The sequence below is a fragment of the Eumetopias jubatus genome, unplaced genomic scaffold, assembly GCF_037043125.1.
Source record: "Eumetopias jubatus isolate StellerSeaLion01/CBP00866 unplaced genomic scaffold, mEumJub1_p1.0 scaffold_3, whole genome shotgun sequence".
In the NCBI taxonomy this organism is placed as follows: Eukaryota; Metazoa; Chordata; class Mammalia; order Carnivora; family Otariidae; genus Eumetopias; species Eumetopias jubatus.
In genome coordinates, this window is record NW_028274809.1 from 30,598,911 (window position 1) to 30,612,220 (window position 13,310).

The window sequence follows — 13,310 nt, forward strand, 5'->3', positions numbered from 1 at the left end:
CAGAGCGGCTCCAAACCCAGCGTGTCTTATTCATCTCGGTCACTCAGCTGTGTCCAGCACAGGCTCTGCACTAACACCTGCTAGGTCCTCTCCTCTCCTTCCGTATGTCAGGGAAGGTTAGAAATGCAAGGGAACCTGGGGGCCAATAGGGACGATGGCCAGGCACATCCACGTCCCTGTGGACACAGGTGCACCCAGGATGAAAAGCAAGTTATAGGACCAACCCCCACCCCCCAAAAAAAATCCTCATCCTGTTTTAATGGCATAGATAGGTGCTAGACTACAGCGGTCATAGCTGGCGCAAGCTGGACATAAATAATTTCATGGAGCGTGCATGAATCTGCTTCAGTTGGCTTTGGCTGCCACTGTGGCCCCCTTTTTGATTAGGATAGCTGAATTAACTTCCCCGCCTTTGGGCTCTGCTCCCACCATGCAACACAAATTGAAATAGTGGGGTGGCAGGCAGTGGCAGTGGGGGCCGTGGTGGGGAGGGGACACGCAGGGACCTTCCATCTTGTTAATGTAATGCTTCCTTATGTGACGGGAGCTGAGAGCAGCCTGTAATGAATTTCTCCTCTGGTAATCATTCACCAGTGCATTGTGACCCGTGTGTTTTTGCTGTGCTACACATTTCCAGACTTGCACAGTGACTTGTCAGCACCTAGTAAAAATGAATTGGACACGACCCATCTCTTCGTGAAATGCCCTCCCCAGCTGCCTTTCGTCTCGGTTGAGAGGAGTAGGTGGGACCACCTGGAACGGCAGCCGTGGACTCCAGGGCTGTGGTTTGCTTCCAGGCCCGGCTCGCAGGCAGATTAATGCAGGCGTGCCAAGTCTGTGGGTGCTCTTGTTATACTGAGCCATGTTCTCTGGTCCAAATGGTTCCAAAGTGGCCTTTGCCTTTTGCACCTGTTGTTTCTTGCTGCATGATGAGCTGTGCAGGCAATTTCTTTCGTCGAGAAGACATGGGTGCAAGCGGTGGTACAATTAGGCATCTGGGCACCCCATGGGTTCTTACCAACTCTGGTGTGAAGACGTATTGATGGCGGGGGACAAGGCCATCGTCTGAGTCATACGAAAGAGCATCGCCATCTGCAACTGTAATTCTAGCCACGTGGTCAATCATAAGAAGGGGTTTACAACCAGCTTTTACTGCATTTGTGGATCATGATGATTAAACAACAGATGGGAAATCCAACCAAGATTTTTAATCTCTACCTCTTCACTGATGGAGCGAGTGAGGGCTGAGGGAGTCACTTTGTGGCCTCTTTCTAGGGCTGAGTCTATAATTAGGGCAGGCGCCCTCCTGATTTCCTGTGCCTATCTTGTACACTCATTCTTATCAGACCACAAACACTGAGTTTGGTTTTGAAACAATGGTCTCTGGATCCTGAGAAGGTTCTAGGAAGCTCATGGTGAAGACGAAGCCCCTCAATTAGGGTTGCCAGATAAAATACAGGATACCCAGTTATACTGAAATTTAGATAAACGATCAGTAACTTTTCAGTTTAATTATGTCTCAAGTATTAGAAGTTAAAAAAAAAGGGACTTCAAAAAAAAGAAAAGTTGCTTTTTTAAATTGTGGAAAAATATACAGAACAAAAAAATTAGTGGTTTTAAATATCTTTAGGTGTATCATTCAGTGGCATTAAGTACATTCACGATGTTGTGCAACCATCTCTGCTATCCATCTCCAGAACTTTTTCATCATCCCAAATTCTGTACCCGTTAAGCAGTAATTCCCTATTCTTCCTCCCTCCAGCCTTTGGTAACTTCTAATCTACTTTCTGTCTCTTTGAATTTGCCTGTTCTAGGTGCCTTATATTAGTGGAATCATATGATGTGTCTTCCCGTGTCTGATTTAGCATAATATTTTCAAATTTCACCCATGTTGTAACATGTATCAGAATGTCATTCCTTCTTAAGGCTGAATAATATTCCACTGTACGGCTATACCCAATTTGTTTATTTACTTATCTGTTGGTAGACATTGGATTGTCTCCACCTTTTGACTGTAGTGAATAATGCTGCTGTGAATGTTGGTGCACAGGTATCTGTTTGATCCCCTGCTTTCAATTCTTTTGGATATATGTACTTAAAAGTGGAGTTGCTGGATCACATGGTAATTCTATGTATGACATTTTGAGGAACCGCCATACTGTTTTCCACACTGGCTGCATGGGATATTTTAATTTGTTAACTCTGGCAAGCCTCCAACTTTTTCAACAGCATTTTAATCTGAATATATTTAACCTAAATCATCATATTTAAACAGAAATAGTGCCCATCTCCATGTTGGAACTTGTGGGCATAATTTCCCAGTGCAGACTCTAGGAAACCTACTTTCACGGTTTCCTCTATCGTGAAGGATTGGGAGCAATGAGGAAGAATAAAACACTTAGCTTCTCTAGTTTGCACAAACTGGGGAGCTTGATGCCTGTCAGAAAGGAGAATTTATACAAGTAATTCATTCATTCAATAAACACTTCTTGTGTTTGGATGGTAAATGCCAAGTATGAGTTGGAGGTCCTGATTCACAAAGGTGAATGAGACACTTCTCTTTACCCTCCACTTTTGCTCCAGCCAGGTTTCCCTTGGGCTCCAAATCTCTGCACATGCTGGCCCTCCGTCTGACATGCTCTCCCCCTGCCCTTCCCATTCATCTGACTCACCCTGGGATTTCAGCCTCCATTGGCTGTGGTGCTCAGGCTTCTCTGACCGCTCACACACTCATAGCTCTCCACACGTCACTTCATAGCTCCTGCCATGGTTGTTACGATGGATTTGTGTGGTTATTTGATTCACTTATGTCTCTCTAGATTGTAAGCTCCCTGAAGGCTGGGACCATGTCCCCTACCTAGCACCTAGCAAGGCACATAGTAGGCATTTACTATAAAATGTGTCGACTATATGAATGAAGTCATGCGTAAATTCTTTTCTCAAGAGCTAGTGGGAGACAAGTAAGCACATCCATGTCTACATAAATTGCTATGAGTGAGGGGCTCTGGCAAAGAGAGAGAGCACTTCTGCTGAGACAAGCTTGGATTGGGGCCAGCTCCGATGGAATCAAGCCCGAGGATATGCTCCTGGGGCCTCTGCGGAAGGGAATCGGCGAGAAGGTGGGACAGGAGGCTCTGCAGAGCTTTGCCCTCTCTGAGCTGTACGACACACAGTCAGACAACCAAACGGAGCCATTCCATGCCGAGGATGTCCGAGCTCGGGGCTCAGCGTGTGTTTAGCCCAATGTCCTCTTCCCAGATGGGAAAGCCAAAATGTGTGTGACCTCCCCGGGGTCGCAGAACTTGAGGTGGAACTGAGAACCCTGGTCTCCCAAGCTCGGGGACCAAACCTCTCCCACCTCCTGGGTGCGGCTGCGTTCAAGGGGAGAAGGGCACTGCCAAGTTCAAAACCGCCTAAAGGTTTCTTTGAACTCCCACAGGATTGAAACATGGTTGGCTGGGAATAGAAATGTGAGCGCTCAGGAGCCGTGAGGTGAGGGCAGGGGGTGGGAAAGGTTGAGAAGAAGGGCACATTCAGAAATGCTGTCTGCCGGCTGAGGCAAGGCCCTGCCAGGGCGGTTATGCGGTTATGTGAGAAGCTTGGCAGGCGGTGGGGCAGCCAGCGGGGCGCTCGGAAAGGCTGCGCTTCAGTTCCCAGCGGAGGCAGTCAAGGGCTTCAGGATGGAGATTTATTAGCAGAGCTGTGCTCCAGAACACGGCAACCTGGCCCCGCAGACGGTGCTGAGTGGGGGCTGTGGAGGCTGCCGCCTGCACTTTGCAAGCAGAACTACACAGGGCTCCAGGGGACTGGGTTTGAATGGGGGTGGGGGAGGGTCCACACCTGACTGCAGCTGCCCAGGCCGGCTGGTTTGGTGAGGGGCCCAGAGGAGAGCACCCCAAATCCTCACGTCCCAGGTCCTTGGCCCAGGGCCTTACCTCCCTGCTGGTCGAGGGCTTTTCTGGGCCCCTCTATGTGCACACAGGCCTCTGGCTCTCAAGACCTCAGGCTCTTTGCACCCTGTGTGGGACCTGCTTGGGCCGGGTCCTCCATGGAGAAGTGGCGGGGGGGCTGCTAACCCGGTGCCACAGGGCCAGAGAGGGGGTGAGGGAAGGCTCACAGGTGTGGGAAGGGGTTTTCTGGCAGGGAAAAGAGAGGAAACAAGTGTTATGCTCTGGATAAGCTGCAGAAACAATTGCAGAACCTCCCTCACAGGTCTCTCACCTCGGTCTTCAGGGAGAACACAGAAGGCATGCTCTTCCTCCAGGAGCTCCTCTGAGGGTCAAACTAAGGAATGAGGAGGCCCAGCCTTGCAGGCTGCAAGGCCTGGGATGTTCTGAAAGGTGGAAATTCAGAAGCAAGCCGTGCCTCTGCCTCTCAGTCCTTAGGCTTCTTAGGGAGCGAGAGTTACAGTTACTGTGAAGCCCACAGGTGGATGGGAGGAGTCTCCGAGGCCCCATGCAGGTAGCGTTTCCTAGTCTGACCATCACCTCATCTCATACCCAGTCTCCTGGTGGGCGGGGGTGGGGTGGGGGGAACACTTCCCCAGGAATTTGTTTAGCTCAGCCTGGGATTAGAGACGGAAGCCTGTAAGAACTGGAATGGAGTCATCTTTCCATTTCTTCTTCAGGCTCCCCTCCCTCCCCCATTGCTACCACCAACGTTGCAGAGACAAGGGCACCTCAGCATCCAGATGGGTCCTGTTTCCCTCAAGGATGGGCCTGTTCCAACTTCATTTCACTCCCTCCCCTGAGGATTGTATAAACATTTCCAGAAGGATGCAGATATGGAAAAAGAAAAAAAAAGACCTTATGTAAACACTAGATGGCTAGGGATCAGGAGATACTATTAGTTTATTAGGGCTTTAAAAGTCCCCAAAAGCTCAACTAAAGGAAAGTAAAAATTTGCTTTCATTTTAACCTTTGTTATTGCTACTAGGGTCAGTAATATGATAGAAGCCAGCATCTCAGGAGACACATGATATCATAAAGATCACAGAGGGGCAGAGAGGGAAATTGCAGAAATTTGACTGTGGTGACCTGACTGGTCAGTGAGGAGTGGGAAGAAAGTGGGGGTGGGGGTGAGGGGCCTGGGCGGGGGGAGCTGTCTTTTCTATAAACTAAGGAAAGCCGAAAAGTGATATGGATCAGACAGTGCTCCCCCGCCCCCTGCCCCGTGCCTGAAAGGGTCTTACCTTGCTCCCCAGCTTCTTCTCCACACTTTTCCCACTGCTTTGAGTTCCTAGGGGCGCAGCAAACTCTTTCCCACATTGGGGATCTCTCAGTGCTGTTCCTTCAATTTGGAAAGCATCTCCCGGGCACTTGGCTGAGCCAGCTCCTCCTTATCTCTTCAGGTTTTAGCTTAAATATTACCTCCTCAGAGAGGCCTTCTCTGGTCAACCATTTAGTGGGAGTAACCCTAGTAATTCTTTTTAAAAGGAGTTTTAAAGAACTATATTGTAGTAGATTTCAGATTCATTAGGTTTCATTAAGGTAAGTGATGTTGACTATAAAAGACCATTGTATTTAATTACAGCAAATCCTGTAACATCAGTAACAAAGAGCCGTGTTTTGCAAATACAAACTCACCCATAACACAGATATTACACCTTTACTGTCTAGTAATTTTCCATCAGAGCTACCTGTTTACTGCCTTCACCACATTTATGTAACCAATCCTTATTTTATGTGTTTGGCTATTTGCTTTCGGTCCCCTTCATTGGAGTGTAAGCTCCAAGAGTTTACAGAATCAGGAAGTGCTCAAAAACATTTCCTGAGTAAATGATTGAACCAAATTTCCTTTCTGGGGGGAAGAGAGCCCCAGATGGGGGCAAATTTGGTTTGTTGACTCCTATTCATGTGTGTATGTGTCGGAAGTTCATAATAAAGCTTCTCCCTCCTCCTCTCTTGGGAACTTGTACTACCTAGAAGTGAACTCGGCCTCCTTTAGCTTTCCCGGGCCAAAGTCTAGTTTGTCTCAAATCCAAAAACCCACAGGTGAAAAGATCCCTAATGGTTTTGGGAGGCCAGACTACTTTTCCTTTCTCCTAGACCAGAGGTTTTTAAACTTGAAAGTATACCAGAAGCCCCTAGAAAGCTCGTTAAAACACAGGCCCTCCTCCCAGAGTTTTTGATTCAGTAGATCTGGAGCAGAGCCCAAGAATCTACACCTCTGACAAGTTCCCAGGTGATGCTAATCCACTGGTCCAGGGGCCACAGATTGAGAAGCACGGCCGCAGACCTTAGAATCACCACAGATACCGACAAGCAAATGTTTGCACAGGAAGGAAGCAGCGAAGAGTCAAAAGTTGCAGGGCATTGGCGATGTCTTGGGAGGACGAGGGTTTACAGGGATGACAGTCTCAGAAATCTACCAGCCAAGTCTTTGAGTTAAAGTAGCCCACCTGGCCAGGTAGCCCAACCCCCATCCCCATCATATTTTCATTTTATAAAAAGCCAGCCAGCCAGTCCACCTACTAACTCCATAAGAAGGGTTAAGAAACACTGTCCCAGGGGCGCCTGGGTGGCTCAGTTGGTTAAGCGACTGCCTTCGGCTCAGGTCATGATCCTGGAGTCCCGGGATTGAGTCCCACATTGGGCTCCCTGCTCGGCAGGGAGTCTGCTTCTCCCTCTGACCCTCTTCCCTCTCGTGTTCTCTATCTCTCATTCTCTCTCTCTCAAATAAATAAATAAAATCTTAAAAAAAAAAAGAGAAAGTCTTGGGCAAACTGGGATGACTTGGTCACCCTAAACCCAAGTCTTTTTGTCTCCAACAAAAAACATGCAGAAAATATCTCTTGGTATAATGTTTATTTAAATAGCAATCTTAAAAAGGCTTTATACAAATCATATAAACACAGTTTGACCTCGTTGTTTATTTTTTACACTGAAGAATCACAGTAAAAGCTCTCAAGTTCCCGTGATCTGGCTCAGCCAGCGAATGGTCGAATACCTTTAACTGCAAACCCTGGAAAAGTTAACCTTCTGTGTGACCGTTTAACTTTTCCCCTTGTTTTCTTGCATTCATGCTCATTCCTTGGACCCTCATCCTTGTCGACTCCCCATCCCCACTGAAGAGAGAAAGCAAGCCTGTGGCCCTGTTGACTGCCTAGTCCGGGAGAGCGTGGAGGTAATGTGTCATTCAATACAAGGCAAAAAAGATCAATACTGTGAGCTGGGTTTCCCAAAGGGAACGACTCAAGGAGACAGGTCAGCTAGCCTACCTGCAGATAGAGACAACAAATGCACCAGGGTGCCCCCTGGCTGAGTTAGAACCAGGCCCCACTGTCTTTCTGTCTTACAACAGACCAGTCTCCAGTGTTGGTGAGGTATCTACACATAGCCCTGGGTGGCCTGCTTTTGTGTAGCAGGGCCCACCCAGGGCTTCAAACCAGCCAATGGTGAGTATGGATGGAGGACCGTCATGGGGATGCAGGTTGGCTTTTGCGTAACTTAGAGGTGAACTGAAGACAGGGCTGGTCCTGGGTGGGGGGCACTGTATAAGGACCCACAGAGCGTGAGAGGGCCAGGACCCCCAGGGTAAGCTTTTGAACTTCTCTTCTTCTGCAGGCAACTTCTGGAAATCCCTAGGACTTGCTAGCTTCCTGAACACTGAGCTACGTGGGAAGTCGAAGAGGAGGGTGGGCTAATTAAAAACTTGTTTTTGATAAAGCGTTAAGAACTTGCTTCTGCTGCATGCCCAGCTTGGGGCGGGGGGGGGGGGGTCCTAAAGCTAAGCCCTTGGGCTTGACAGCTTTACTTTTCACCTCTACCTACCACTGTGCCAACGAGTGCCGAGATCAGCAGTTACACTCGGGGGCCCTAGGTCAAAGTCACAACAACATCACGGAGTCCCACATGACCATTCACATACACAGTAGATACAGAGAACTCAAAGGCTTGCAAAGACACACACACATATGAATAAATAGCTGTTGGTTTGGACTCGCCCTCTCCGCATACAAAACACTGTGACATTACCATTTGAACTAGCATTTCCATAAGTTAACATTGAAAGGAACCAGCCAGTCCCATTCACCCTTTTCCTTTCACCTGGGTAGGAGACAAATGAAACTGTGGGTGACCATAGCAGCAAAAATGGTCTGGCAGTTTACCACTGATAAGCAATGGGCTGGGCATACTGGTTGGGTTTCAAATGTATTTCCAGCACACAGGCAATCTTTAGGCATTACTACAATATCAAGATTTGGATCCTGACGCGGACAATCTTATCCTTCACACAGTTTGATGCCTCCCGTCCTGGAGTAGTTGAGAGTCATCTAGGGCTATGCCTACCTCTCAGGCAGCAGGGCTCAATCCGTTAATAGGATCAGCGGTGAGCTAGGGGAACCGGCGGTGGAGTCACGGGGGTTTGGAAAGAAGGAATGCCTTACTTTTATGATATTCACTGATTTCTACATAGAGGGAAAATAGTTTTTCTTCATTGTTTCAAGGCACTTAATAAAAAAACACATAAAGTGTGTGTGTGTGTGTGTAAGAACATAGATCTCTCTGGGGTTGAAGCAGTGTTGTTAGTGTTTTGGTCCATAGTACTTGCACACTTCTGGTTAAAATCAGCTCACAAACATCCTACCTGACTCTCCTGAAATGCTGAGGTGAGGGCTCTTACCCCAAGGAAAACTTAATGTTTACTAGCCTATCAAAGAGACTGATTCATCAAAATGTCTCTGTAGAGTCTGCTTAGCCTTTGCCATGACACAATCACAGAAGCTGGACTTCTTTTTCCCTCTCCACTGTTCTCCTTTTCATCCAGTGGTCACCAGTTGCATCTCACCGGTGGAGAAAACATACTAACAGCCTGTCTTTGTGCCCTCCCTCCATCTCTGAAGATAATCAACAATGCTACGTCTTGGGGAGTAGACACCTGACGAATGTGCGTGTGTGCATGTGTATGTGTGTATGTATGTATATGTTTTAGAAGAACCAGGAGGAGGCAAAAGAAAAAGCAAAACCACCACCAGAGGCCCCAGGCAGTAGCCTCACAGCCACAAATTCTGGGTCTAGATTTAATGAATGGCTCCTAGTCACGAAGCACATTAAGGCTTGTCCGCTTCTAACATGGAGGTGCTTCTATGGATTTCGACGTGTGAAGTTTCCTTTCTGGTTTTAAATCACATATAAGAAAGAGCTATTCATGCTGACCCTAAAATGGCAATTTTCCCCTGGATAAAAAAAGTTAAAGGCAACAACATCCTACTTAAATGCTAGGACTGGAAATGGCAGCTTGTAGGATTGGCTGGAAGGACCTACACCACAGCAAACCCCGGGAGTCATAAGATGATCAGAGGGCAGGATAAGTCGGACGGCTTTTTGTTTTTGTTTTTGTTTTTGTTTTTGTTTTTGTTTTCTAAAAGATGAAAAGTCTGAAAAGACCTTTTGCTTTTCAAATGTTGATTAGAACGAGAGAGCAGGGTACCATTGACCACTACTCTGCTTCCATTCTGGAAGAGTCATTCTTCTCTTCTGCCTCTTGGAGTTGCTCACAGACCAATGACATAAAATATAATAATAATAACAAACTCACAAACGAAATAGAACTGTGACCCCAAAGAGACGAGCTCCCGTCTCAGTCCCAGCAATGACTCAGCTGCGCCGCTCCCAGGTGGGTCCTAGCCTCCTGTGCGGCCACAATCTCCCCACCTCCCTCGACTCGTCTGTCCATTCTGTCCACACCTTCGGTATTCTGGATCGGTTTGATTGAGATTATGGCATTCAGTTTCCAAAGGAAAAAAAAAAATGTAATCTCCACTAGCCCCTCTTGCTGGAATGAAACGTCAGATGTGATTTGGATGCAATCTGTCATGCTTCGGAGCAGCACTTCTGGTGGTTCATCTTGACCTTGTGCTTGAGGCCGTCGTAGAGCTCAAAGTTGTAGTTCTCCAGGGTGGTGCAGCTGCGGGAGCTCAGCCCCGAGTAGGAGCAGGTACAGTAGAGCAAAAGCCCTGCACATGTGGCCCCCAGGAGGACACCCAGGGAGCTCATGGCGATAATGGTGATGAGGATGGGATCCAGTGTGTAGAGCCAGCTCTTTTCTTTGTCAGCCGAAGGGGCCCCAGACCCTGAGGTCGGGGAAGAAGAGTTGCTCCAGTCCACCTCGTACTCATCTGTGACATAAAGCACACGAGAGATTGCGGGCGCTGCCCCTTTCAAGGTGAAGTAACTGAGCCTCCCCAGCCCGGTTGACAGGGTCTCCAGAGCACGGGGACAGTCGGGGGGACTGTGGAACTATGCTGGCTGGCGTCAAAGCCCACCCTCATCACATCCTGGCTGTGTAACTTTGGGCATGTTATTTAACCCCCTTTGCCTCCTCTATAAACTGGGGGTACTCTTATGTATGCCTCACTGGGTTGCTAGGAGAATTAAATGAATTAATATTTGTAAAGTTCTTGGTGTCCAGCACATACCTAGTATGGTCTAAGTATTTGATATTTAAATAATTTAACTCCTACTAGGGAAGTTCGGATTTTGACAGAAGCTTCGGGGTGCCTTTGGAGCACTGGGGTGGTCCTGTGTTCTGGGCACGCTTCTTTCTTTGCCCCCTCATCCCCCACTTCCATTTGCTTCAAGTTAAACCAAAGGACAGGCTGAGACTATTTTTTACATGACACGTTTCCCAATGTAGCATCCCTGGCCGTCTGAGCTGCAGACTTTTTTCTGAGCCACCACACCTCACTTGACATACATCTCACCTAACTGTTAGGGGTTGAATTACATCCCCCAAGGCTCATATGTTGCAGTTCTAACCCCTAGGACCTCAGAATGTGACCTTATTTGGAGATAGGTCTTTATAGAAATAATCAACTTAATGTGAGCTCATTAGGGTGGACCCTAATCCAATATGGATGGTGTCCATATTAAAAGGGGAAATTTGGAGACAGACACAGATGGGAGATTGCCTTGAAAACATGGAGATAACCATCTATAACCCTCATGGTCCTCAGAAGGAACCAACCCTGCTGACACCTTGATCTGGGACTTCTACCCCCAGAAAGGTGAGAAAATACATTTCTGTTGTTTACGACACCCCGTTTGTGGTACTTTGTTATGGCAGCCCTAGCAGACTAATATACTCAGGTTTCCATAGTGTGGCCAACGCATGACCACATCCACAGCTCATTTTGTGGGATTTCCTAATAATCCCATGAAGAAGGCAGGGTGCTATTATAATTTTTTTTTAATAGATGAAGAAACTCAGGTTTTTCTTAAAAGAAATTAGGTGGCTAGGTAACTCCCTCAAGGTCCCGGAATTAGCAAGCAGTGAAACTAGGAATAGGACTCAGGCTTTCTGCATCCTCACACCCTGCTCTCTGTGTGCATCATAGAGCTTCAGCTGCTTGACCTACAGCAGCCTCTCCTTGGAGGCCAGTTCCCCAGCTTTGCCCATAAAAGGAGTGCTAGATGGGGGTTTGCAGGAGAGTCTGCATTGAGTTAACAAGGTGCTGTTTGGGTTAGTCACTCTGTTGCTATAACTGTACTTGAAGTGTTTGATTAAGGTCAGGTTAAAAGCAGCTGTTCTATAAACTGCTCTTCTTAAATGCATCAATCTTGGTCTAAAGTTGTTCTTTGAGGGAAACCTTGGTGATTCTCTTGGACATCAGTTCTGGCACTCGGAGGAGTCCAGAGAGACCCGTGCTGCCCTGAGTCAAGGGGAGAAATTATATCTACATGTTTGCTCGGTGGCCCTCCAGTCAAGGCTCTTGCTTCAGCCCCCTGAAGTATGTGTATTTGAAGGGGGAGAATAGAGCTTCTAGTAAGCATGAAAATACAAGATGGGCATTGTAGAAAGGAAACCTAAATCTTGCAGTGGGCCCCAACTTGGAGTCTTGGATAGTGTGAGAAAGGCTCCCCTCAAGTCAGGGAACAGGAAACCACAGAAAGCCTAGGAGAATATTCACATTTATACTCATTTTCTCAAGTCCTTTTTCGGGAAGAGGTGAATGGGTTCAAGCAGCAACACATATAGAGGAACCTGGCTTTTACTTCTAAAGGGTTTATCCAGATTTTAAGTCCATCAATGTCAAAAGTTGCCTTACGTAGGGGACCTGTTTCAGATTAGGCAGAAGGAACTCAATAAACTTTCTAAATTTCTAAATCTGACCTTGACAAAGCAATTGGTGGTTTCGTCATTCCTCTCTGGATTCTTTTCACTTACATTTCTGACTGGTAGTTCTAAATTCTGGCCTTCCAATACTCCAGGCATTACTTTTGTTGACGTCTTTATAACCAAACTTGAATTTCATGATTATCTGCTAAATCATACCAATACTCACCATCAATTTCATCTTCATAGCCTTCTCTCCCATGTATTTCTGGAATGTCCACTATAAAGAAAAAGAAAACAAATCAAGTTATAACAAGTTCTATCGCCATGGCTAACAGGCAGAGATGCAACCTTCCTCAGAGTGACTCCCTGGTACAGTAGGCAGCTAAAGAATCACATCTACTTCTAGATCATTTAGTGTGTACATTACTGGATTCTTTCCCCTTCAAATGATTTGTCTTTGTTTCTAATAGCAACCAGAAGAAAAGAAACAAAAAAGGTCTTTAGCGCCAAGAAAATCCTCACTTGTGTTGTTGTAATGACTGTAGTTCATTGCCAGTATAGGTTTGCATTTATCCAGGGCAACCTGGTTGGCATGCCCATCATCAGTTGCTATTACTGTGATGTTTATATAGTATAACTGACCCTCCTCATATGCATGCATCTAAGTAGACATATACTAGGAGGGTCTATCTCCTCTGGATTTCAAATAAATGTATGGTAATTTAACAAAGTCACATTTCATCATCTTATGTTTTAATGTAGAAGTAGAACTGAAAAGAATGTCATAATGCCTGACCACCTCCACATATCTGTGCTAATCTCTCTCATCTTTCCTCCTCAGTCTACTTTTCCTACTGGGTTTCTTTATGGCTTAGAATAGGTCAAACACGGGCATCCAATCTGACTAGCCCAGGCTTGAATAGAGCTAAGTTAATTTACTGTGAATTTTCTCCAGTGTTATCGCTATCTTTTCTTTTTTTATGATAATTTTTGGGGGGAGGTGGGAAAGACAGTCTCTCTATTCACTATGCTGTCCATCTTACAGAAATCAGAGCCAATGAAAATTACCTGTTTAAAATGGTAAAACATCAAAGAAGAGAATCAAGACGTGGTGATTTATCATTTCTTTCTTTCTCATAAGTTAATTATGCCTGCCCTGGCCATCAGCTCAGGATGGCACCAGCAAGCATATGGGCCCTTTAGGAGTTTTACTGAACCCCAAGTCAGGTGAACAACCTTGAGGTCAGCAC

The 13,310-nt window shown here is 46.6% G+C and overlaps 1 protein-coding gene across 2 annotated transcripts in view; it reads right to left on the reverse strand.

Annotated features, from left to right (window-relative positions):
• Nucleotides 1-8,479: 8,479 nt before the first annotated feature.
• The window catches only part of NRP2 (neuropilin 2), a 111,938-nt gene continuing 107,107 nt past the window's right edge, over nucleotides 8,480-13,310 (reverse strand). For both annotated transcript variants that reach the window (XM_028112125.2, XM_028112126.2), the window contains exons 16-17: nucleotides 12,287-12,337; nucleotides 8,480-10,120 (exon numbers count right to left, since the gene is read on the reverse strand). In XM_028112125.2, the coding sequence (XP_027967926.1) occupies nucleotides 9,816-10,120; nucleotides 12,287-12,337 (356 nt within the window). In that variant the 3' untranslated portion in view covers nucleotides 8,480-9,815. The remainder of the gene's footprint in view (nucleotides 10,121-12,286; nucleotides 12,338-13,310) is intronic.